This window comes from Cricetulus griseus, chromosome 5 (assembly GCF_003668045.3).
Source record: "Cricetulus griseus strain 17A/GY chromosome 5, alternate assembly CriGri-PICRH-1.0, whole genome shotgun sequence".
Taxonomy (NCBI): Eukaryota; Metazoa; Chordata; class Mammalia; order Rodentia; family Cricetidae; genus Cricetulus; species Cricetulus griseus.
In genome coordinates, this window is record NC_048598.1 from 104,366,184 (window position 1) to 104,390,528 (window position 24,345).

Sequence of the window (24,345 nt, forward strand, 5' to 3'; positions counted from 1 at the left end):
GTGTGTGTGTGTGTGTGTGTGGTGTGTGTGTATGTGTGTGTATGTATGTGTGTGTGGTACAGCTCACAGGACAATTTGCGAAAGTTGATTCTTTTCTCGCCTCCTCCTTCCAAGTGCTGGGCTCCTAAGTTTGCATTAACATACTGGGTATATGTGGTGTTGGCATGTAACCCTGGGCTTCTGCTTGCCAGACAAGCACTTTACCAACTGAGCTACACTCCCAGCCCCTAGTGTTTTGTCTTGAAGTTTGTTAATATTGTTTCTTTGTTTTCTAATACCCAGGGTGGATATTGCCACCTCTGTTAACCTAATTAACTAATTTTTCTCAGGCATGCTCATAGGCCAACCTACTCTAGACAAGTTCATTGAGACACCTTCCCTTTCCTAGGTGACTGCAGATTAGGTCAAGTTGGTAGGTAAAGCTGACCATTAGAACCCTAGCATCACCTAGGGAGGGGGAAATAAACTGAAGTATGAGTAGCATTACCAAACTAAATCAGGTATAGAAATACAATAAAATATATTAAAGCCAAGTCCATACTATCAATAACCATATAAAATAAAATGGACAAAAATAATGTGGAGTGAGGTTTGAGGTTCAAAACATTTAAGGTAAAATATGAAACAGGAAGGGTCATGGGATGGAAAAAGGAAGGAAAAGAAGGAAAAGAGAAAAAAGAACATGAAATGGAGGGGCAGAAAACAGCAAGAGAGAAGTTCTGATTAACAATGAAGGGAATGCAAAAGATAAAATTAGAAAAAAGGTTTAAAAATGTAAAAAGCATAAAAGCTGTTTATCTCTTATTCTTTTAAGATCCTCTTACTGTGTAGCCCAGGCTGGCATCAAACTCTCAGATATCTCTGCCTATTCCTGCCCCCAGAGTGCTCAGATTAAAAGTGTGCAACACTCCTGCCCAGATCTCATATTTCTAACCTTTACCATGACACCCTACCCCTGTGTTATAATGTACTACACATGCTAAGTGTGTAGTTATGTACCCTTGATGGAAGGATTGCTTGACTGTCATAGCTACTATTCTATATTTTCTACATCTAATAGATTGTTTTGTAATTAAAAAACCCTCTTACTTTTTGGAAAAATTTGCTGGCTATGTGAACCTTCATGTGGTAGCTATCAGTGATGTCAAAATAGCCTTCTGTCGTAACTTCCAATAACGCTGGGTTTCCGACAATCACACCAACTGGTGGGATATGAAGTATCCTCATACCTATGGAAACAGTGCCAAAAACTAACATTACATAATGAAAATTATAAAAAAAACACTGAAAAATGATTGGCAACTCAATAGACCTTAGTAAAATTTACCTTTAGCGATATTTTCCTCAGAAAATATATTTTCCCTTCCACTCCTCATTTCTCTTCCAAGTTCTCAAATGGATAGCAAGGTCACTGGGATACTATATGTTTGGTACTAGGCAGGTATTTCTAGGTACAATTACCTACAACTATGGAGTTGAGGAAGCTGATGCCCTTTAAATGACTAATATCCCTGAAATGTTTGTGTGTGCTGAGTCAGAACTCGTTCTCTAAAGAGCCATGTGAGTGAGCTATCCCTCTAGTGCTCCCCCAGAGACCTGTTGGTGAGATTTACTGGTTTGGGAAAACCTCTTCCAGAGAAATTTAGGAATCAGACAAAACATCCCAGTCTCTCTGACTCACTCTTTTTAGGTAACTTAGGGTAAACTTGGCTCTCTGTAATACTAAATTTTCTGCCTTGTGTCAATCTAGGCTGCTACACACTTTTGAATGATGCACAACCTTGAACTTGACCTGAATATACTCAGGGATGTCTTCATCTAACAACACTCCTATGTAAAGTATGTATAAATTTTCTTAGTAAAAGAAAAGAAAAGTTTTTTTTTCTTTTTTCTCCTGGGGAGAAATTGCTTTGGAAATTATTCCCAGTGTATTCTTGCTTGCTGGAAGAAGAACACTTTGCCTTAACTCTGCTATCTCCTGGCATTGTTTATTGGATTTGTACCCACATAGAGGCAAACATGAGGCAGTTAGTGACAGCCAAGAAATATAGGATGAAGAACTCTGGGCCCCTTACCTCATAATAGATAAGTGTTATCTGTAGAAATTAAGACATTATGAATTTTGGATGTCATACATTAGTGTCTTCATGCTGTTTTTATGTAGATCAGACCTCTGGCATGTGAGCTGTAGCAGTTGTGTGCGCCACTTCGTAGGGCCTTAAAAGTTTCGCTAAAACCATTAAGTCTTCACTTGAACTTGCAGACATCTGACGAGTGACTCAATTGGGATAAAAAGTTTGACCTCTCTGACTTGATGTCCCACAATAGGTAATCAGAAACTCCTTTTCTTAAAATGCATTGACTTTCACTTGGGTCCACCAGGAAACTAAAAAGACAAAGCCCGGCATTCCCACCTTCATTTCAGATCTGTCCTTTACTTTGGGCCAGTCTGTTGTGGGAGATTTGATCACATTGTGTAAAGATGTGTCACTGTTTTACCTTGCCTGCCTAAGGCTCCTGATTGGTTTAATGAAGAGCTGAGCAGCCAATTGCTATGCAGGAGAAGATAGGTAATACTTCCATGGAGAAAAAGGAACTCTGGGACAGAATCTAAGTTGCATGAAATTCACCAGCCAGACACTGAAGAAGTCAGATGTAGGTACAGAGGAGAGGTAACGAGCTAAGTGGTAGAATGTAGATTAATATAAATGGGCTAATTTAAGTTATAAGGTCTAATTGGGAGCATTCCAAGGCCAATCTTTCATAATAAAAAGTTTCCAAGTAATTATTTGGTAGGTGGCAGTCCAAAGAAAGTCCGACATTAACAGACTCCTACTTAACTTTCTATGCACACATTAATTATTCAGAGTGTACAGAAACAAATTAGCAATGGTATAAGGAATAAAACATGATGTTCTATATTCAATACATATGTGTCTTAGGACTTCAGAGAAACATCAGATGGTGTGTCTCCAATCCAAAGGCTGAGATCTGCTTGTCTGCCTTTTTGTGACATTTCTTTTAATATTTATCTCTATTGGAAAAGTATGAGGCTGGGGTAAAGACACTTTCCTATTATAATACAGATGGCCTGAACTACATTCTGGGTACCCAGAGTATATATAACTGCTGGGCCTTTCATCCACAGCCAAGAAGCAGAGAGCAGCACACTAATGCATACCAGTGCTCAGCTTGCTTGCTCCACTTCACACAGTCCAGGTGAATGGGCCCACATCAATGAATGTGATCGAGATCATCCCTCACAAGCATGCACAGGGGCCTCCCCCCCCTCCCAGGTAATTCTTATTTGTCCAAGCTGACAACAGCAACCCTCATGAGCTCTGAGCCTGGGATGACAGAGTTAGGGAACCGGCCCCTCCTTCTTCAGCATACACAATATACCTGATTCTTACCTACCAACACTTGTCTCCTGGACAGTGGCGGTTCTTTCACAATGACGATTCATGCATGTACATTTAGACTTTAGTTAAATCTTAATCACTGCCAGCAGGTGCAACTCTGTCCTGCTTATGTGTATAATTTCCATACCATTAACTGTAACCAGCAAAGAAGTCTGGCAACCTCAAGCAACAAGTAGTTCTTGTAGATGATAGATCTTCCTCAAACTGCCCCTTCTGTGAGCTCTCTCACTGCTCTTATCTATAATCTATGTGGTTTCAATGTACAGAATTTATGCTTTCCTTTTTCCAATTGCTATCTAGCATTTCTGCTGGTAGTTGTCCCAGGACTTGGTCCTTTGCTGGCTAGTATCTGTAATGACTGAACTAATCCTATTACTTCAGAGCAACTTCGGCCCTGACAGTTTTGGTTTTGCATACTTAAAATTCTTATAAGTTCTTATATTGTGATTATTCACCAATTCATTGTTATTGTGTGTATACGATGTGTGTATGTTAAAGTGTGGGTACATGGATGCCATGGCATATAGTGGGAAATTACCAATACGGAGTCAGGTAGAAATATAAGGGTATTTAATAGGGAAAAGCCTTACTTACAGAGCGACCTAGCCAGCCGGCGTGGCAGCAGTCTGTACAGCAAGTACCAAAGTGAAACCAAAAGAGCAAACACAGTCACACTACGTCACTCTGACCACGCCCTCACAAGCGTGGTCAGGCACACCTGTAGCCAGCCCCTAAGTAGGCGTGGCTACAGCTTCCCCTACAATGGCAGGCATGTGCAGGTCAGAGAACCACTTTTCAGAGTCAATTTTCTCTTTCTATTGTAGGATCCAATGACCAAACTCAGGTTGTCTGAGTTGCATGGCAAGTGCTTATGTATACTGAGCCATCTCATTAGTCCTCAAAATTTTCATTTTCATTGTACTTTTATTTATTTACATATCTATCTACTTAATGATATGTGTGTGAGTGTATAATATGTGTGTGTCTTGTAAATTAATGTGGGTAGGTGCATAATATTGTGCACTTGGGATGATCCGAGGACCGCCTGTGGGACTTGGTTCTCAGTTCTCTCCCCTTACTATGTTGATTACAATCTTGGGAAAAAGCACCCCAGTATGTTGAGACATCTTACCAGCCTAGCTTCACAAGTTTTTACAATAAATTTAAGATAGAGTATACTATTTTATGTAACATCCATTTCGACTTGAATTAAATACCTCAAATAGGGGCTAGAGAGATGGCTCAGTGGTTAAGGGCACTTGATGTTCTTATAGGGGAAGTTGGTTTGATTCCCAGCACTCACATGGTATATTACAACAAGTGCCACTGAGTTCCAGGGACTTGATACCCTCTTCTGGCCTCCATAGGCAGACACATGGTGCAGATATATGAAGGCAAAATGCTCATAGAGACAAAATAAAAATAAATCTATTTTATAAAATGCCAAGACAACTATTCCCATACCCGAGAAATTAAAATTTGTTCTTCACTTAGAAGAACAAAAACTATACTAAAATTGATATAGCTCCAACTGTTAATTTACCTTAATTTTCTCATTTATAAAATGATTATTATCTAGACTTTTAGGGTGACTATAAATATTAAAAATGTCTATAAATCATTTAATATAGAGCCCACAATATAGTCATTAACCACAATTAGAACATAGCTCTGTTAGTATTGGTGTGCTAGCAATGAGGGAAGGTAAAACAAATATCAGAGTTATGTTTTATATTTAAGAAAAGAAATAAGTCCTTTTTACTCTTTCAGTGAAAACAAACTTACCTTTTGTGATAGGCATCAACTTAATTTCATAATTCTCTTCGTTTCCCATATCAATATACTTCACAATGCTGGGGGATATAACATCATTATCATCTTGTTGAACCCAGTAATTACATGGTCTTACACTAATGTTCCAAGTCCGTCCTGTAGTTGTGCCAAAGTTGTATAAGAACCAAGAATTTACTGGGAAGTACAAAGTTGATGTTATTATATGGGGCATAGTTGCCATCGATAAAGCATTCTTTTCATCCACAATGTGTGTGATCAGGAAGCTGCTGTATCCAGGACTCACCACAGTCATTTCTACATCTGTATTGCTAAACACTGCTAAATGACCTGGAGATAAAACAGAAGATTTGGTATGAAAGAAAATAGTTAACGTTCGTTAAGCAAGTGTGACCTAATTAACAAATGTTTCATCTGAGTTTTAAAACTATGATCATGGACTGAAAACACATTTTCCAAACTTCAGCTACAATTAAAACAGAGTATTTTATAGAAAGCCCATTAAAAGAATATGTCGTACACAAAGCTATACTTTAATGTTTACCGTTGTTCTATAAAATTTTCAGCAGGAAGGCTAGAGAGATGGGTTCACAACAATTTGTAGCTCCAGCTCTGGGGGACTCAATTGTCTTCTCTGACTTCCACAGGTACTGCATGCACAGTACATATACACATGTGCAAACAAAACACATACACATTAGCCAAAAGACAGAAATCTGAAACAACCTTTTCAGCAGGGAAAAAAGCAGAAGAATCTTCCTACTCTCTCTTGCCCTTTCCTTCTTTACCTGACTTTTCCTTCCTTTTTTCTTCTTTGTTCTTTGTCAATAATTTCCTGAATTTCAACTTTGATTAGATTTCAAACGTAAATGAAAATTATTAAACTTATTGTGTGTATTATTGTCTTGGTTGCATGTTTGTATGTGTACCACATACCACTGGTGCTGGCAGAGGCAGAAGAGGGTTTCAGGTCCTCTGGGACTGGAGTTACAGATGGCTGTGAGCCACCATGTGGGTGCTGGGAACCAAACCTGGGTCCTCTCTAAGAGCAGCACATGCTTTTAACTGCCGAGCTAACTTCCCAGCCCTAGATTTCAAACTAAAATCATAGCATCAATCATGTACCACCAAGAAAAAGAAGGCGGCAGAGGAATATAATTCTGAGGCTTATCCTGGCTGTATAGTAAGGAAAATAGGGGAGAGAGGGGGAGTTGAAAGACTGATATTTAATACAATTCAAAATAAAATCCTAAAAGCTAGTTTTCATTTATATTCAAATTTTAGTTATATATGCTACATAGACAGGCAAAAGATGAGCTTGGTTAATATGAAAACAAATTTATAGAATTGATACTACTATTTTTAGGACTTATCATATATACTGTATGTTTGTAGGAAAACACAAAACATTAAGAAATTGAACAGGAAATCTAGAAATACACTCATACAAATACTGACAGTACTCTCTCAGAAAGAAGGAGAGGAAGTTGAAGAGAGAAAGTACAGTGTTTTCAATATATGGCTGGGACACTGGGACATGAACAAGCAGAGAAATGACTTAGACAAAGAATTTACAACTTCATCAAATTTGGTCTAAATGGATCATAAATCTAGCTGTGAAATGCCACAGTTAGATCTTCTCAAAGATAACTCTAGACATCCTTTAGATTGGCAATAAGGTTACAGATGGACAGCTAACTACAGGTATAGGAGCAAGATAATTAATTTCATTGTAATTACATTTTCTTTCATGACATTGTTAATTGAATGACCAGATGAGTCAGTCAGAGACTGGGACTATTTTTGCAAAAATACATATCTGATAATAGACTCATCTCTCAAACATACCAAGAATTCTTTTAAAAGTTTGAAATCTATTTTTATTTACTTGTGCTTCTGTGTGTCTCTGCCTGTGTATATACATACATTTGTGTATAGGTGTATGAAGAAGATAGAAGAGGGCATTAGATCCCTTGGAGCTTGAGTTACAGACAGTTTTGAGAAAACTGACATGGGTACTGGGGTCTAACTTTGATCCTCATCATTGAACAGTAAGTGATCTTTACTGTTGAGTCATCTCTCTAGCCCCATTATATATACAAAGTGTTCTTAAGACTCATAAAGAAGTTCACATCTGCAAACCCACAAGAGCCTGGTTCTACTCCTGTGGCATGCAAACCCTCCTTGTTCATGAAACACCTTTGCTGGTTATTTACTTGCTTACTTACCTCTTCCCTTTGCCATCCCTTTCTCCAATTTGCTGCTATGTGCTAACCTGCAAGCCTAGATCCAGTCTTGTGGGATCTAAACCCTCCTTAGTCAAGTTGCTTCTTCCTTTTGCCTTCCCTTTCCCCAATTTGCCAGCATCTGTAATCCCACAAGCCTAGCTCTGCTTCCACCCCTACATCTCCTTCCGTTACCCCCTTTTCCAGCTTGTAGCAGTCTCTACAACCATAGGCCTAGCTCAAGATCTGAGGCCTTTGAATCTTCTTTCTCTGACAACCATTTTTGATAGGTGAGACACTTCTTTTCCTTCCCCTTCTTCTCTTTGATGGCTACTAATCTCTGCACCATAGGCCTACTTACAGACCCATAGTTTTGGAGTCATCTCATCTGCTGGTTTAGCACAGGTCACAAAACTCCTGAACTAGACTTATATGAGGAAGGTTAGATTAGCACATCAGACACACACCCACACAAAAAAGTCCATATGCTCAGTCAAATTGCAAATCAAAACAACATGAAGGGCCAAGACAGCATGTCTCCTACGAAACCCATTAGTCCCATGGAAGTGTTTTCTCATGAGAACTACCTAGATAAACTCCTGGACACAGGATTTATAAGAACAGTCATAAACTTTATCAAATAATTTGAAGAATTTAAAGAAGACATGAACAACACTTTATTGAACTCCAAGAATATAAAAATAAATGCTTGAGAAAATACAAGTACATAGCTTAATGATATGATAAAGATAATTCAGCATTTGAAAACCAAATTCAATAACAAGATAGAAACGTTGAAGAAAGCACAAGTTAAAATGAAGATAGAATTGAAAAAAATCATTATTCCAACTTGAAAACTCATGGGAAAGTCCTACAAGTAGAACGAATCAAGCAAAAGATAGAACATCAAGATTTAAAGATGAAGTAGAGGATCCAGATGAAATAAGAAAGAATATGAAAAAATTTAAAGCATGGAAGAGGAACATGCAGGAATGTGGGACACATTTGGTCAAAAGACAAAAACTTCTAATTATAGGCATAGACAAGGGAGAAGAGTAACAGGTCAATGGCATAGACTAGATCTTTCATAAGACTATAGAAAAAAACTTCCCTGAACTAATGAAAGATGTACACCCACAGATATATGAAGCATACAGAATCCCAACTAGACAAGATCAGAAAAGAAATACCCAGTAGCATATCATGGTTAAAACACTAAATACACAGAACATAGAAAGGGCAATGAAAGCTGCAAGAGAAATATTGCAAGTCACATATAAAGAAAAACCCATCAGAATAACAGCTCATTTCTCAATGGAAACCCTGGAAAAGCCACAAGATTCTGGGGCAAGCAGAAAGGGGATGGGATAGGGGGTTGGTGGGGAGCAGGGGAGAAGGGGAGAAAGAGGGAACTTGTATTAACATCTACTGGGCATTTTTTGTGGATTTTCAAGAAGATGACTAATCCTTAATCTGAATTTTCTAGTTGATATTAATAATGTTACCCTATACAGAGTTTTGATGAATGAAAATAAATACAAAGAAATTCTACTCAGGGGTTATATGTTCCCCTTAAGAGCTGTCTTAGAACATAGCTTAGCCTGACATTAAGAAATCAGCTGTATTTCCCCAGCTGCAATGATAGTTGGTATAAAATTTCAAAGTACCTTTAGATTATACCAGATGCCTTGCTAATGAAAAAGCAGCCTATGGGCATATACAAGCTCTCTGATATGTTATAACTCTCTGTACTAATTCCTAACCTCAGTTTTGTGAATTTTGTCCAGTTACACCACTTGTTAAAATTGGGCTACCAAAAATAATCTGACTTCATAGTCCTGAGAAAGAGTTACAAGTTTCCTTTTTTATGGTTAATGGTTACACACAGGGCAGAAAGCACATTCAGAGATTTAAAGTATTGTGTCTTGGGACATGCCAATTTGAGCTGATAGTAAGAGATTTATGGTAACCCTGTGTCCAAGCCAAAAACAAACAAACAAACAAACAAACTTACTTACTGCTCTGATCTTTGTAAACAGACAGACAGTCTGGAGTCCAAGAAATCCTGACTTTCACTGACCACTAACCAAAAAGTGTTAGTTTGAAATGTTTATACACTTACAAGTATAGTATTTAGTACACAGTTCCTTGTTTTTCTTAGATTCCTTATAGTTTAGTTTTATAACTCCTTTAAAATTCTTTCTTTGCAGCTATATGTTATAATCTGCCAATTGGTGATGTGACTGATGAAAAGTGCTCTTTCCTTGCTTTGTCGAAAATCATCTAGATTTACTCTCTATGAGTTTGTTAGGATGACTCTGTTTTTGTTTTGTTTTGTATCACTAGCTAAAACTTCAAATGGAAAATATGCATTTTAGATAACATTTAGGGGCTAGAGATAGGGATCAGAGGTTAATGCCATTTACTGCTCTTGCAGAGGACACCGACTCACTGCCATCTGTGGCTCCATTTCCAGGGCATCTGGTGGCCTCTTGCCCTACTAAGTCAGGGTCCTGCACACACATGGTGCACATGAGCTCACACTAGCTCACAGTAATACACATGAATAAATAAATATTTTTAAAAGATAACTTTCAGAGTTAATGATGATGAATCTAAATACTTAATTTGGTGTTTCTTGGCATTTTTAATTTCCAGTGCTGTTCCTATCAAAATACTACATTGTTGTTTTGATCTTAGAATGAATCTGATAAAATGATTTTTTTTCTACATAAGTGTCAGCATTGCCATTTATTGACTTCCAAAATCTGTGTTAACTTTGCTAGAATGAGAAGCTACAAAGTCATTTAACAAGTGCATGGTAATTTCTTGTCCCTTTGTCCTGATCAGAATCTGTGAATGTGTACAACAGTGCTGCCTGTTCAAACCTAGGAACCCACATTTTTCTTTGGGAATGTTTCTTATTTATTTTAAGTAATGAAATGTGACCTTCAAATGTAATGCCTGAAAGATTTTGTGGGTATTTAAGCTGTGAAAAACAAAGAAACTTTGGAGCATCATGAGAGACCATCATGAGAGGAGTTAATATGGGCTGGAAAGTTAACATTATGTATGAAAAAATAAGAAGGGAAACATGAAGAGAAAAGATAGAGTTAGGAAGAGAAAGAATACAGAAAGCAGAGGATGTAACAAAGAAACATCATGAGAACAACAAAAGAGAATAAAGAAGGAATCCATCAGAATCCATCAGAGTGTATCTTCTTCTAATCCCCTCAGACAAAGTCTTTGTTTGCCCTATGCTGTGGACTTTCTCTTCCAGCCCTGTCAGCAGCCTGGAAGCTGGTTCTTCCTGGGCTGCTGCAATATATAAGGATTTAGGCTCAATCTTCAGCACACACACACACACACACACACACACACACACACACACACACACACACGCGCACGCGCGCGCGCGCGCGTACTCACACACGTGCGCACAGAGCATGAAGTCTTCTCAAAAGGCAACTTTTTATTTTTTGTAACCATCAGAAATAGATTATTTTTTATACTTACCTTGTGTTGTAATACTAATCTGGTAGAAAATGTTTCCAGTATATGAAATATTAAGAGAACCATATATACATGTGGTGGCCACGTTGCTTTCTACTGGAAAAGGTTCTACTATTTCTGTGAGAGCTGAGGTATGAAATCCCAAAGGACCATTGGTATGTATGAATAATTTTGTTATGTAAGCTTCTCCACCTCTATAAAAACAATTCAACAGACATAAAAATGGATATCCCAGTAGCTTAAATAAGCAGGCATATTAACATATAATTTACAAATAAAATATACCAATATTAAGATTTATAATAGGAATATACCAGCTAACAAATGACTATCTGGCCAACAGTTGTTCAAGGATTTTAGTTGTTAACAAAATGGCATATACAACATAAATTTTCACACTTGAAATGGGCAAAGATTATTTATTACCTAACATTTATCTATCATCTATCTGTCATTGATCTATCTATCTATCTATCTATCTATCATCTATCTATCTAAATATCATCATTTTAGTTCTGGGGTCAAACCTAGAACTTCATGAATGTTAGGCAAATGCTCTACCTCTGATCCACACTCCCAGCCTATAAATACTTATAAATGTCAGAGTTCAGCAGAGATGATACTTGAATGGAAATAGATGCATATTCATTACTTCTATGATTGTAAATTAAGACAAATTTAATAGAAAGGAATTTGATACTTCACATTTGAATGAAAAAATTTTAAAATGAGGATGTAACTGCTCCTAGGAGTGATGCAGAAGATATATTGGAGATAAGAGGGAGAGAATAATCAGAGTCATCTGGAAGGATCCAGACTGAAAATGGTCATGAAAGGAGAGTGGAGAGCAAGAAGAAAAGAAAGAGAGAACCCAGAGTAAGGTCTAGTAATCCAGCACTGGGGAGATGGATACACACACACACACACACACACACACACACACACACACACACACACAGAGAGAGAGAGAGAGAGAGAGAGAGAGAGAGAGAGCAACACATCATGCATACATCCTACAGCAACAGGTAACTGGAAAGTAAAATAACAAAACCCTAAACACTAACAATGCCAAATGTTGGTAAGGATGTATGAAAGAAATTCTAATTTATTGCTGGTGGGAATGTAGAAAGGTATGGGGAGTTAGGCGGCTTCTTTTAATCTCAAACATATTCCTACCATATGCAATATTCCTAGGTATTTACCCAAGTGAAGTGAAAGGGCATGTCTACACCACAGCCTGCGTGTGGATACTACCAGCATTTTGATCTTGGGGATGAACTGGCAAGTCTTTCAGTTGGTGAATAGGTTGGGGCTGGGGAGATGCTCAGTGTTTAAGAGCACTGGCTGCTCTTGCAGAGGACCAGCTCTCATTCCCAGAATCCAAATGGCAGCTCACAACCATTGTAACTCGAGTTCCGGGAGAGTCAAAGCCCTCTTCTGGCCTCCACGGGCACTGGGATACACATAGTGCACAGTTAGATGCCTGTTTAGTCAAAACATCCGTGCATAAAACAATAAAAATAATTTAAAACAATGGGTGAATATTTATATGAACTGCGTTTCAAACAGACAGTGGACTACTATTCATCACTAAATAATTATCAAGCAATTAGAAATTATAGGTATCTTTTAAAATTTTTTTGAAATATAATTAAATCACTTCCCTCCAACCCCTCCCTTCAACTCCTCCTGTATCAGCTCCTCCCTCATCTTTCTCCCTTTCAAATTCATTACCTCTTTTCTTCTAGTTGTTGTTGTTGTTGTTGTTGTTGGTGGTGGTGGTGGTGGTGGGGTGTGTGTGTGTGTGTGTGTGTGTGTGTGTGTGTGTGTGTGTGTGTAAAATCTGCTTAGTCCAGTTAGTGTGTACATGATTTCGGGTCTGACAGCTTGGTATTGGATAACCAATGAAGGGGCTCATGCCCTAGGAAGACTATTGTCCCAGCTCTCAGCACACAGTGGTTGCCTCTAGTTCTTTATTTATTGATGGGGCCCTATCAAATTTCCCCTTCTATGTTAGGATGTCTAGTGATGTAACAATTGTTCAGGTCTTGTTTAAGCAGGGTAATAGGAATGTAATAGACATACTTAAAGAGGAAAAAGAAAATCTCAAAAGGGGAAAACAAAAGAGTAGTTGTGATGTACATGACAACTTGCTGATTTTACTCCTCAATTTTGTTGTAAATCTCCAGTTAAATAAATAAAAAAACCTCACAGATCACTAATTTTTAAGAAGTTAAGCTCTTTGTGTCTGAAGTCAACGGTCAAGGTCATCAGTCAACTCAATTAACAAAGCTGTCCCCTAACCTGTCTCACTTGGGAGTCTCTAAGTGTCAAAGAATTGCTTTTTAGGTGACTGGAGTACTATGTGGTTCAAGGAGAGGACAGAAACAAACCTTTAAAAAAGAAAGAAAGGGGACTTGGACAATAAAGGATGGGCTTCCATTTAAAGGTCAGTGTGTTCTGGAGACAAAGAGGAATAACTGTTGAGTGGGCAAACACTGTATAAAGTTGACTGACATAAGTGTGAATGGGTACATTGGAGGCTTCCATCCAACAACTGTTCCATCTCTCTAGCTCACTCTATCTTCTGTATCTCATGTCAGTGATATTGCTTTCATCCAGGTCACTCTACTCCAGAATGCCTCCAAATCCAAAGTAACTTTTGGTCCTTATTTAAGCTGCTACAACCATTGGAAAGCTTTTGGAGTCATCCCTTTTCCTGGGTTTAGATGCCTCCTTCCTCCTAGGCTTTTCTACCCCTGACCGCTCATCTTCAGACTTCACTCCTGGGCCCAATCTCTGTTCCTGGAAGGCCTCTTCTGTATTTAAACAATCTCCTGCAGTAGCGTCACCCATGCATTATGTGAACAAAGCCACATGCTGGCTACCCACTCTTTGTTGCACAATGAATCTATATATTCAACTGTCCATATCATCTTTTAAAGGCACAACAGACACTTGAAACTGTAATTTCTAATGTGAAGTTACAGCTATTCTGCTGAATTTCCATGTTCTTCATCTCAAAAACTGACAGCACTCAGTTGAGCTGAAAACCAAATCCTATAGAACTATTTTTAAATTTGACTCATTAGGATGCTTAGTGCATGTGGTGTGTGTGTGTGGTGTGTGTGTGTGTGTGTGTGTGTGTGTGTGTGTGTGTGTGTGTGTGTGTGTGTGTGTGTGTGTGTGTGACTACAGCCACCTGTGTGTAAATCAGAGGACAACTTTGGGGAGTGGGTTCTCTCACTCCTGTGTGGGTTACAGAGATGAAATGCAAGTCATTAGGCTTGTACAACAAGTGATTTTACTGGCTGAGTCATGTTGTCAGCCACCCACACGACTCTTGACTCCTCCTCACTTGACTCTATCATAGTCCACCTGGTCCTGCCCTTCTCAGATCTACCTGTCTCAGCCCCATTGCTTCTATTTTATAGGCCCTAAGGGCTCTGGGACATTTTACTCTTATCTTGTGTCATCCTTCCCATTACAGTCAGAATGAATTTTCAAAAAAAAAAAAATCTGAGTGGTTCAATCTTCAACGTAACATTTCACACTGGTTTTGCAGACATTCCTCATGTAGCCTATAATACTATCTGTCATGCTCATAGTTTTTATTGCTGTGACAAAAGACCACAACCCGAAAGCAAGTTGAGAGGAAAGGGTTTGTTTGGCCTACACTTCCATGTTGTTGTTGTTCATCATTGGAGGAAGTCGGGAAAGGTTCTCTCCTTGAGGCAGGAGCTGATGCAGAGGCCATTGAGGAGAGCCGCTTATTGGCTTGCTTCCCCTGGCTTGCTCAGACTGTCTTCTTATAGAACCCAGGACCACCAGCCTAGGGATGGTACCATCCACCATGGGCTGGGCCTACCCCATCAATCACTAATGGAGAAAATGCCTTACAGCTGGATCTCATGGGGGGCATTTCCTCAACTGAGGCTCTGTCCTCTTTGATGACTCTAGCTTGCATCTGGTTCACACAAATGAACCAGTATACTTCCCCATACAATACAACCTTTACAGGCTAGAGGGATAGCTCAGCCATTAAAGGGTAGACTCACAACAATACGGCCTTTGCCGTCTCACTGACCTTTGTGCTATGCCGCCTCTACATGCTTGCGCACACTGGCCTTCTTCCTGCTTATTAAACACTCCCCACTTATTTCTTGGCCACTGTATTCTCATCTGAATTTCTTTCACTTGGACAGCACTTTTCTTGGCATTTGGTCCTCACCACTCAATCCTTCTCACATCCCATGTCTTATATTTACTTTCTTCATATTTTATACAAGATCTAATTGACTTTTCTTTATTTAATTGGATGCTTATGTCTATTCATCAGAATGTTGCTATAATTTGCCTGTCCTTTGTCCTTTAAGGTCCATGTATTGAGAATTTGGCCCTTAAAGTATTGATAAGTGGTTAGACTTTGTGATAGTTATATCATCACTGCTTATTCTAGTAAGTTTTAATAATACTTGTATGATTGCTTTGCCTGCATGTATGCTGGGTATTGGCACAGGTCAGAAGGCACTGGATCCCTTGAAACTGGAGACACAAATTGTGAGCCATAAAGAGGGTGCTGCTGGTTCCTCTGGAAGAACAAGTACTCCTCACCACTTAGTTATCTCTCCAGCCTCCTGTGCAGACTAGTTTTAATGACTATATTGGCACAGCCTAGAGTCCTCTGAGTGGAAAGCCTCCATTGGGTAATCTGACTAGATCAGATGAGCCTGTTGGCATTTCTGTGAGGGACTGTCTTGATTGCTGATTGATGTAGAGGGTGGAATCAGCTCACTGTAGGCAGCACCTTTCTTTGGGAAGGTGGATTAAGGTTGTATAAGAAAGCTGGTTAAATGTGAGCCAGTGATGTAGCCAGTACACAAACTTGTAGCTGGTCAAATTGCTGATAGGAAAGGACTATGCTGTAGCATAGTGGGTCAATGCTCATCCCTAAATGGGAAAATAAGCATCCAAGCTATATCACCTCTCGACGGCTCAGGGAACATTGGGGGCGAGAGAGATGGAGAGGATGAAAGAGCCAGAGGAAGGGGCGGAGGGTTGTAGAACTGTCTATTTTCTGGGCATAAAATGGCGATTGCCATCTTGAAATGACAGAAACTGTGATTATTCACAAGAGACTCTTAGAAAAACAGGTCCGCTAACATTCCCTCATGAATGTGATGAGAACTCGTGAGGCTTTTGAGGCCCCTCTCTGCCCTGAAGTGATAGAAACAATGCTTGGCAATTGCACAATCTGAAGGGAATAGAAATAAACTCCTAGAAAAAGAGAAGTATTCAACTTGAACTGGGTCTTCATTTTCTTATGAGAATTTCCATGCCACATAAATTTTATACTAATTAAAACTGTGTGCTTTGTTTCAGTTTAGTTCAATTCTCGGGACTACATATGAAATATTCCTAAAAGGGTAGAGGTAAAAAATGTTCCTCACCACAAATATATTCACAATAATTGACTGTATGAGTAGCTTTTTCCCCCAGGACATAGCGTAAATTTCAATTAATTTCCAAAAGCAAACTTTCAAAGCACAGAAAATGAAGATCCTAAGATTTTTCTATGAAACAATATTTATAAGGTTTTATAATCTAACAGACCATAAAACATTTCAAGGGCAAAAATACATGTGAAAAATTGTAACTTCACTTTTTAACACATATGCTAAATTTCTAAATGTTAGCAAACTAAGTCCATACATATATGATAAACAACACAAAATGACCAAGACAATATTTTTAAATCCACAATATCACTCATGATATTCATCAAAATAAAAGGAGAAAGTTGAGTTGATTAGCTCATATATGTTTAAAAAAATAAAAATCCAAATATCCATATCTTTAGCAATTGTGAGCTGCCTGCTGCATGACATGGAACTAGTAGCCAAACTTGGGGCCCCAGGAAGAGCAATGGGAGCTCTTAATTACTGAGCTATCTCCCCAGAATCATATACCTTTTGGGAGCGGGCAAGTACAGGGTCTCTCAGTGAAAGTAGAGATTACAAATGGACTAGACTGACTGGCCAGTGAGCCTGTAGGATTCTCCTGCCACTGCCTTCCAGACAAGGGACCTCAGGTACACCATTGCATGCCAGGTTTTTCACATGAGTGCTGGAGTTGTCGCCTCAGACCCTCATACTTGTTCAGCAAGTTCCTTACTCACGGATCCTTCTCTCCAGCCAGCAAATTATAAATCTTTTAGCAAGAAAATTTTTTAAAGGGTTAAAAACTGTAGAAAGATTATGTTATGGTAAAATGTTTAAACTGTTTTTTTTAAAAATCAGGAGCAACAAGGAAGCCAGATATCTTCTACTTAATATATTTATTATCAGGCCTGCACACTGTAATAGGAAAAAGCTTAATATGCTAAGAAATGTTAAGAAAGAAACAAGTTGCTTGTAGGTGATATGATTATTTACTTAGAAGTGTATCTATGTCTACTAGGAACATCAAAAATAATATGTAGAAAAGCATCAAAATTATTACAAGAACTTAGCAAATACAAGATTATGATACAAGGGGAAATGAAGCTTTTGCTTTTGTTTCAATTACAAGAAAAGAAAATATCAACTCATCTCTTTCCTTATGGCTATTAGGTAGACATACTTTGACTAAGATTTGTGCCCACCAACACTCATGCTGAGGGTTTCTTCCTCCACATAGGGTGCTGTGCAGTTGAGTTCAGTGGAGAGATGATGTCTGTTCTTGGTTGTCAATTAACTGCATTTGCAATCCACTAAAACCCAAGTGGCTGGGCACCAATGAGGGACTTTTTTCTTAATTAAATAATTTGAAGTGAGAAGACGCACTTTAAAATCTGGATCTTTGAAGGTGGGAAGATACACCTTCAATCAGGGCCACACCTTCTGGTTGCAGCCTTTAGAAAGAACATGAAGAAAAAATCTTTTAGCTTTTCCCCTGCTTGCTCTTGCTTTCACTGACAAGTTTATTCTTTCCTGGCAGTAGAGCCTACTTCTTTGGGATTCTGGAATATACTGAAGAGCAGCTGATACACCCAGCCTTGTGGGCTGAAATAACTACTGGATTATTGAACCTTCCACTGGTAGATTGTTGGACCAGCTGCACCACAGCCAGTTCAATATTCTGACACCCCCCACACACATTCTATAAGTTCCATATCTCTAGAGAACACTGACTAATACATCAAATGTTTTGATGGAGAATGTCCTTGTATATATATGATTCTCTTATTGGTTGATGAATAAAACATTGTCTGGCCAATGAGGCAGGAAGATAGGTAGGACCAGGACAAGAAGAATTCTGGGAAAGGTAGGCAGAATGACATGTAGCCGCCAAGGGAGTTAGAGGTCCGGACCCTTCTCTGATAAGATAAGAACATGTGGAAATACTTAGATTAATAGAAATGGGTTAATAATTAAGACAGAGCTATCCAATAGAAGCCCTAGCCATCGGTCAACAGTTTCATAATTAAAATAGCATCCGTGTGTTTATTTGGGATTGAAGGGGCTGCAGGACCAGGCTGGGAAGAAACCTTCAGCAACAATGTTTACATCATGGGAACAGCCCTGTCTTGAGAATTAAATAGTTATGAGGAGACATTGGTTTTCTGTTTCTCGAACATCCAGTTGTCTATCTATCTACTTCCACCATCAAGTTAAGGTCACTGCCCTGACCACAGTTGGAAGTGTTAGCTTGGATATTTTAGTGGCTGCAATCAAAAGCCCAGGCAAAGCCCTTTTCTCTGTAAATTACCCAGTTTCAAGTGTTCTTTAGTAGCAATAGAAAATTAATTAAGCCAGAACTAACCAGAAATATAGTGGGATTAGCAGCTTGAAGGAAACACCGAACACCAGGATCATGTCCACTTCAGTGGAAGAGCATGGGAAAAGGAAACAGTGCTGACCACGACACAAGAAAGTAAGCATGAGCCTAAACTGTTACGCCTGCCAAAGGTCAAGTCTGTGCCAACGTGTGAGCTTGGAAATGCTGGCGCACTTGGGCAAAGGGAATTGATACACAGTGAAAGTTCCATGGCTTCCATTTGAAGGTTCAAGACAAAGACTAGGGCAAGATAGTGACTACAGACACTGGCAGCACAGGCAACCTGGGAAGAATCAGAGAACAAGAAGAAGCAGGCTACAGCATCACTTGAGTTTCTGAATTTTGTTTCATGGAAGGCAAAACCCTTACTCCACAGATTGGGTATCAGAAACTTACACACAGGCCTCAAATAGTCAATCAGTGCTATCTAAGGATTAGTCCTCTCAAACTTCATCATCCCCCTCCCCCGCCCTCCTTCCCTAGGAAGAGAAAGCTGTAAGTGATTGTGTAAGAAAACAAAGACAGTTCTCTGTAGTGCACAGGCCAATACATTTTACAGAAGAGGGAAGTATAACACAACTCTTGACCCACTCAGTAGCATCAGGAACATGTCCTTTTCCTAAATTTCTAAGGTAACTAATTAAGCAGAATTAGCCTCCAGCAAGATGGCACAGTATTTGAATCCCTGTGGGTTGTCTTCTGATCCCACATGTGGCACTCACTCGCTCGTGCGTGTGTGCGAGTGCACATGTGTGTGAGCGCGCGCGCACGCGCGCGCGCGCGCGCGCACACACACACACACACACACACACACACACAGAGTGAGAATAAATATTTCAAAACAAAAGAAAAATAATTATTAAGGCACATGAGAAAGGTAAATAAATTCCTCTCACAAACTAATTGCAGACACAAAACAGAATTTGGTTGCTTTAAGATATAACTTCTGTTAAGAGACCTTTTTTTTTCTCCCTTAAGGAAACATGAGAAACTCAATCAAATAGTCACAAAGATAATCAAAAGCCAGAGAAATCCATTAAGAGATAGAGGCAGGGAGATCTCAGGGAGGTCAGACTCTAGCCTGGTCAACCTAGAAAGTTCTAGACCAGCAAATACTATATAGTGATAATCATCTCAAAAATGTATTTCGTCATAAAAGACATTAAAAAACTTATTAAACCAAGAAAATCTTCAAAAACTAGGTTAAAAATTTGAATCTGAAAACCTGCATGTGTTCTAAATAAGTGTGAGCAAATCTTCAATTACCTGTGGTTTATCACTTTCCCAAGGTGAATACTTTTGAACTTCCTTCTGTATAGGTTATAGTTAGGTTCAGTCAGAGGTACATACGCAAAGAAAATCATCTCATTGGGAGTGATATACTGCGGGGCTAGTGCAGTATTAAATCCCAAATCAGGAGGCTGAAATTGGAGAAAAGGAAATATTGTATATTGAGTGTCTGATGCTGCAATTAGAATGCAATTCAAATAGCAAATGTATTTCCCCTCCATATCAAAATGATACTGCTTTACTTATTGATTGGAGTAATATAACTATATGCTCTTTGGATATCTGTGTGTGTGTGTGTGTGTGTGTGTGTGTGTGTGTGTGTGTGTGTGTGTGTGCGTGTGTGTGCGCGCGCGTTGGGGGTTCTAGACACTGTAGTCTGTTTTGGGTTTTATCCATCAAGTATTGCCTCCAACAGACATTTTCTGTCACGTTTTTCTCACAGTGTTTGAATTTTGGGTACTCACCAAGAATGAAAAAGATAGAGAAATAGGGTGGCTAAGAGGACAACCCTGAATCAGTTGCCTCAGTGAAAAGCCTGATTCTAATCCCCAACATAATCTGGGTAGTTATTGACTCTCTGTGTACCTTGCTTCCCTCCTAAGAAAATGAGGGCAAATAGTTGTTATAAGATGAAGAGTTCACAGCCATGCCCAACACATAGTAAGTGATAGTGATGGCTTTTTTTTTTTTCAGAGAAGATGCATGTGTCATTTGTAGAGAAAAAGAAGTAAAGTTGTTGAATCAGAGTTCTTCAAATTTGTCCTGAGTATAAGAATCCTTATAGTTTCTCCATCTTAACAATTTCAACGTTCACTGAAGAGAACTAGGCTACTTTCTGCAAAACTGTGACAATAGTGAAATTCTGACATGGCTGCTTTTTTGTGGTTATGTCTATCAGACTGCTCACATCATCCACTTTGTACATTTGCAGAATCCAGACTCCAGCTCAGAGAACATGCTGGCATCTCCCCTCATGGAATTCCTCTCTTTACTTTGTGTGCATGTCTCAGACAGAGGATACAAAACACCCTCTTCTCCACCTCTAGTCTTGGCCTGGTATACAGATAAAGTATATAATATATACTTTAATATATTTATTCAAATCATAAGTGTGTAAGTACTCTCCTTCTGTGCTAGTTTACTCTCTAGTGCTGACCATAAGCAAATTGGGGAGGGAATGGCTTATTTCAGATTGTAGCTTAAAGTCCATCAGGAAGGAAAATTAGGGAAAGGACATAAGTCAGGAGCTTGGAGGCAGAAAATGAAGCAGAGGCCATATAAGAATGCTTCTTGCTGTGACTGCACACATTAATCAGCAATCAAGAAAACGCCTTAAAGACTTGGCTCCAAGCCAGTCTGATGTAAGCAATTCCTCAAAAGACATTATTCTACCCAGATGTATCTGTTTGGGTCAAGTTGACAAAATCCAACCAGCACAGCTTGAGTATGTGTCACAAATGTGTACTTACTGCTCTTAGAAGTAATAAACATGTTTTGGATAATCTGGAGCTATAGTTATGAATGGTTGAGTCACTGTGTGGGTTCTGAATACCAAATTCTGGTCCTCTGGAAGAGTGGCAAATGTTCTCAGGCAGAGATACCTCTCTAGGCCTGGACTTATCATTAAAGAGATCCATTATTTTTTTTCTATTTTCCTTAAGACAAATGACAGTTTTACCAAACTCTGATGAAAGACATTTTACTCTTGCATGCTTTCTTAATGAGTATTCATTTCTTTCTTTTTATTTTACTAAGTGAATATTTTTATTTAGTAACATAAGTTAGGAATAGATAGAACTGAGGCCACAAGGTCTTAATACATTTTTAAAAATTTAATTAAATTTGTGTGTGTGTGTCATATATATATATATATATATATATATATATATATATATATATATATATATATATATGAGAATGTACATGCCACTGTGTGTGGAGGTCACAGCAGAGCTTGCAGGAGTCAGTTCTTTCCTCCCACCATGTGAGTTTCAGGGATCAAACTTAGCTGGTCAGGCATGGTAGCAGGACCTGAACCCACTGAAACATACGAAATTGAGACAAGATCTCTCTATGAAGTCAAGGCTGGCCTCAAACAGTAAGCTATCCCCTTGCCTCAGTTTCCCACGTCCTGGGATTACTGGCATGTGCCACCATGTTGTTTTCCAATGATTTCTTTCCCCCAGCACTGGAGACTGCCAAGGACATTAGCTGAGAGCAGTGCCATTATACTGCCAAAATATATTCCCCCCTAAACTTCCCAACTCTCAGAGATTACCTTTACATAAATAAATTTAACAGGATGTTTTTGTTGTTGTTTTTTAAAGCACTTTTAGCCCAGTGTGGTACAGACACCTGAAATCTAAGCTACTGGGGAAGTTGAAATTGGAGGATTTTGAGCTCTAGGCTAGCCTTGTCAAACTACAGATACCACCTCATATATTGTGCAAGAGTTCTACCTATGGAAATACAGGTAGTATGGGCAAAGACAGTCCTGGCACAAAACGTTCCTGACATATTTTGCTGCCTTTGTCTATATTCTAATCTCTGTGAAATTATATATGAACTAGATCCTGAAAAGCTTAACACTATCCAAACATTCACGAAAACCCCAATAGACCTTATCGAATACTTAATTCACACTAATTATGAATTTAGTCTTAGTTACTCATCTCTTCTCAGTTGCAGCAGGCAGCTTATAAGACCACTTCTCAGCTCTAACAATCTGATCCCCATATATGATTAGATATGGTGGAGAAAACCCACTTCAAACACAAAGGATTCACACCAAAGACCAGAGTTTTTCTTCTGTTTGTTAAACACACACACTTCACAGGTTTATTTTTTTTTTAAAGTCCATACGGTTCACAAGACAGAACAAATTTGCTACAATCTGCTAGCTACACATTAGGACATTAATACAACCCATGATATTTGCCCTAAAAACGGGCAACTGTGCTACTCCAACTCTCTGAAAAGAGATTTTTCTCAATTCATGTCATTTGGCCCAGGAACCTTCTCTTCTGGGCCTGTATTGCTTCTTGGCCTTTTGACTAAGATCAAGTGTGGACCTAAGCCCACAAACCCATGATATATCTTGTTTATTTCAGGTTCAGCTCAAAGAGGGAACTCTGAGGCTTCACTTCGTCATTTTCATATCTGCTTTAATGACACAGCGGCGCCCCCTGGCTCCCCTATCCTTCTCAGATAGATATCCTTCTCTTCCCCCAAGACCTTTAACACTGATCCCAGACAAAGATGTTTGCACAATCAACTGTGTGGCCAAGGATTTCTGGATCTGTTCCAGGACATCTCTCTGGGTCTCTTCTGAACATCAGTACAGTGTCATACTGAAACTTGGCTATGCTGCAGATCAGTTCATTTCCAAAGTTTTTTTTTTTAATTGTTGACAAATCCATAGGTCTTCGCACAATGCTACGGTAGCCAGGTGCTGTGTCGTGTGTAACAGGTTGCAGAAACACATTGGCATATCTATGATTTGCTGCAGCCCTCCATTCAAGCATAATGGCTTTCTTCCATATTTTCAGAGCCTGAGTTGCTTCTTGATCTCCACTACACACAGAGATCTGTGAAGAGACAGGGCTGCTTGTGATAGAGTCTGCCAGTGTGTGTGACTACAGTGTGGCATTATGTATACTAAAGCCATCGTCACTTTTATTCACAGGGGGTTCATTCTCCATTTCAGACAAATAGCCTTCTCCTTGATCCTCTTCCTCAGGCTCCTCTAGGCTAGCTACTTCACCGACTCCATCTTCTTTCCCTTCCTCACCTGGAAGCCTTTATCTGGCTTCCAAAAATAGTCTCTGATTCTTCTTTCAATGAGACATTTCAAACTTGTGTTGAGTCTCTGCCTCTAAAGGATCTTCAATAGGATTTGAGCCATGTGATATAGACAACGTGCTTTCAGAAGATGCCTCTGTCTTCACAGGTGAACGTGGCATCTCATCACCTTTCCCACTGGAACCATGTGTTTCACGAATCTCTCCGGCTGCACAACTTCCAGGTTCTTCATCTAAGTCTTGACTTCTGAGTTCTGGTGGCTCCATACTCAAAACTGGACCACCTTCATCTACTGTCTCAGCCCCTGACATGCCTGGCTCTGGCTCTGCAGCTTCCACCTTAATCTCAGCACCTGACTCCCTGGTGTCCCAGTTCATGGATTACTTTTGTTTTCTGTTTCCTCAAAGTCTAGCCTCTCTTGATTTGACTGTCACCTCTGTGCTGGAAGAGGTACTGGCTAGTCCCGCTCCTGCTGGACAGGTTGC

The 24,345-nt window shown here is 39.2% G+C and overlaps 1 protein-coding gene across 1 annotated transcript in view; it reads right to left on the reverse strand.

Moving 5' to 3' along the window:
• The window catches only part of Catsperb (cation channel sperm associated auxiliary subunit beta), a 126,714-nt gene that overhangs the window by 14,997 nt on the left and 87,372 nt on the right, over positions 1-24,345 (reverse strand). The window contains exons 16-20 of the mRNA XM_027419131.2: positions 20,036-20,190; positions 13,102-13,104; positions 10,955-11,145; positions 5,208-5,543; positions 1,090-1,229 (exon numbers count right to left, since the gene is read on the reverse strand). Coding sequence (XP_027274932.1) covers positions 1,090-1,229; positions 5,208-5,543; positions 10,955-11,145; positions 13,102-13,104; positions 20,036-20,190 — 825 coding nt within the window. The remainder of the gene's footprint in view (positions 1-1,089; positions 1,230-5,207; positions 5,544-10,954; positions 11,146-13,101; positions 13,105-20,035; positions 20,191-24,345) is intronic.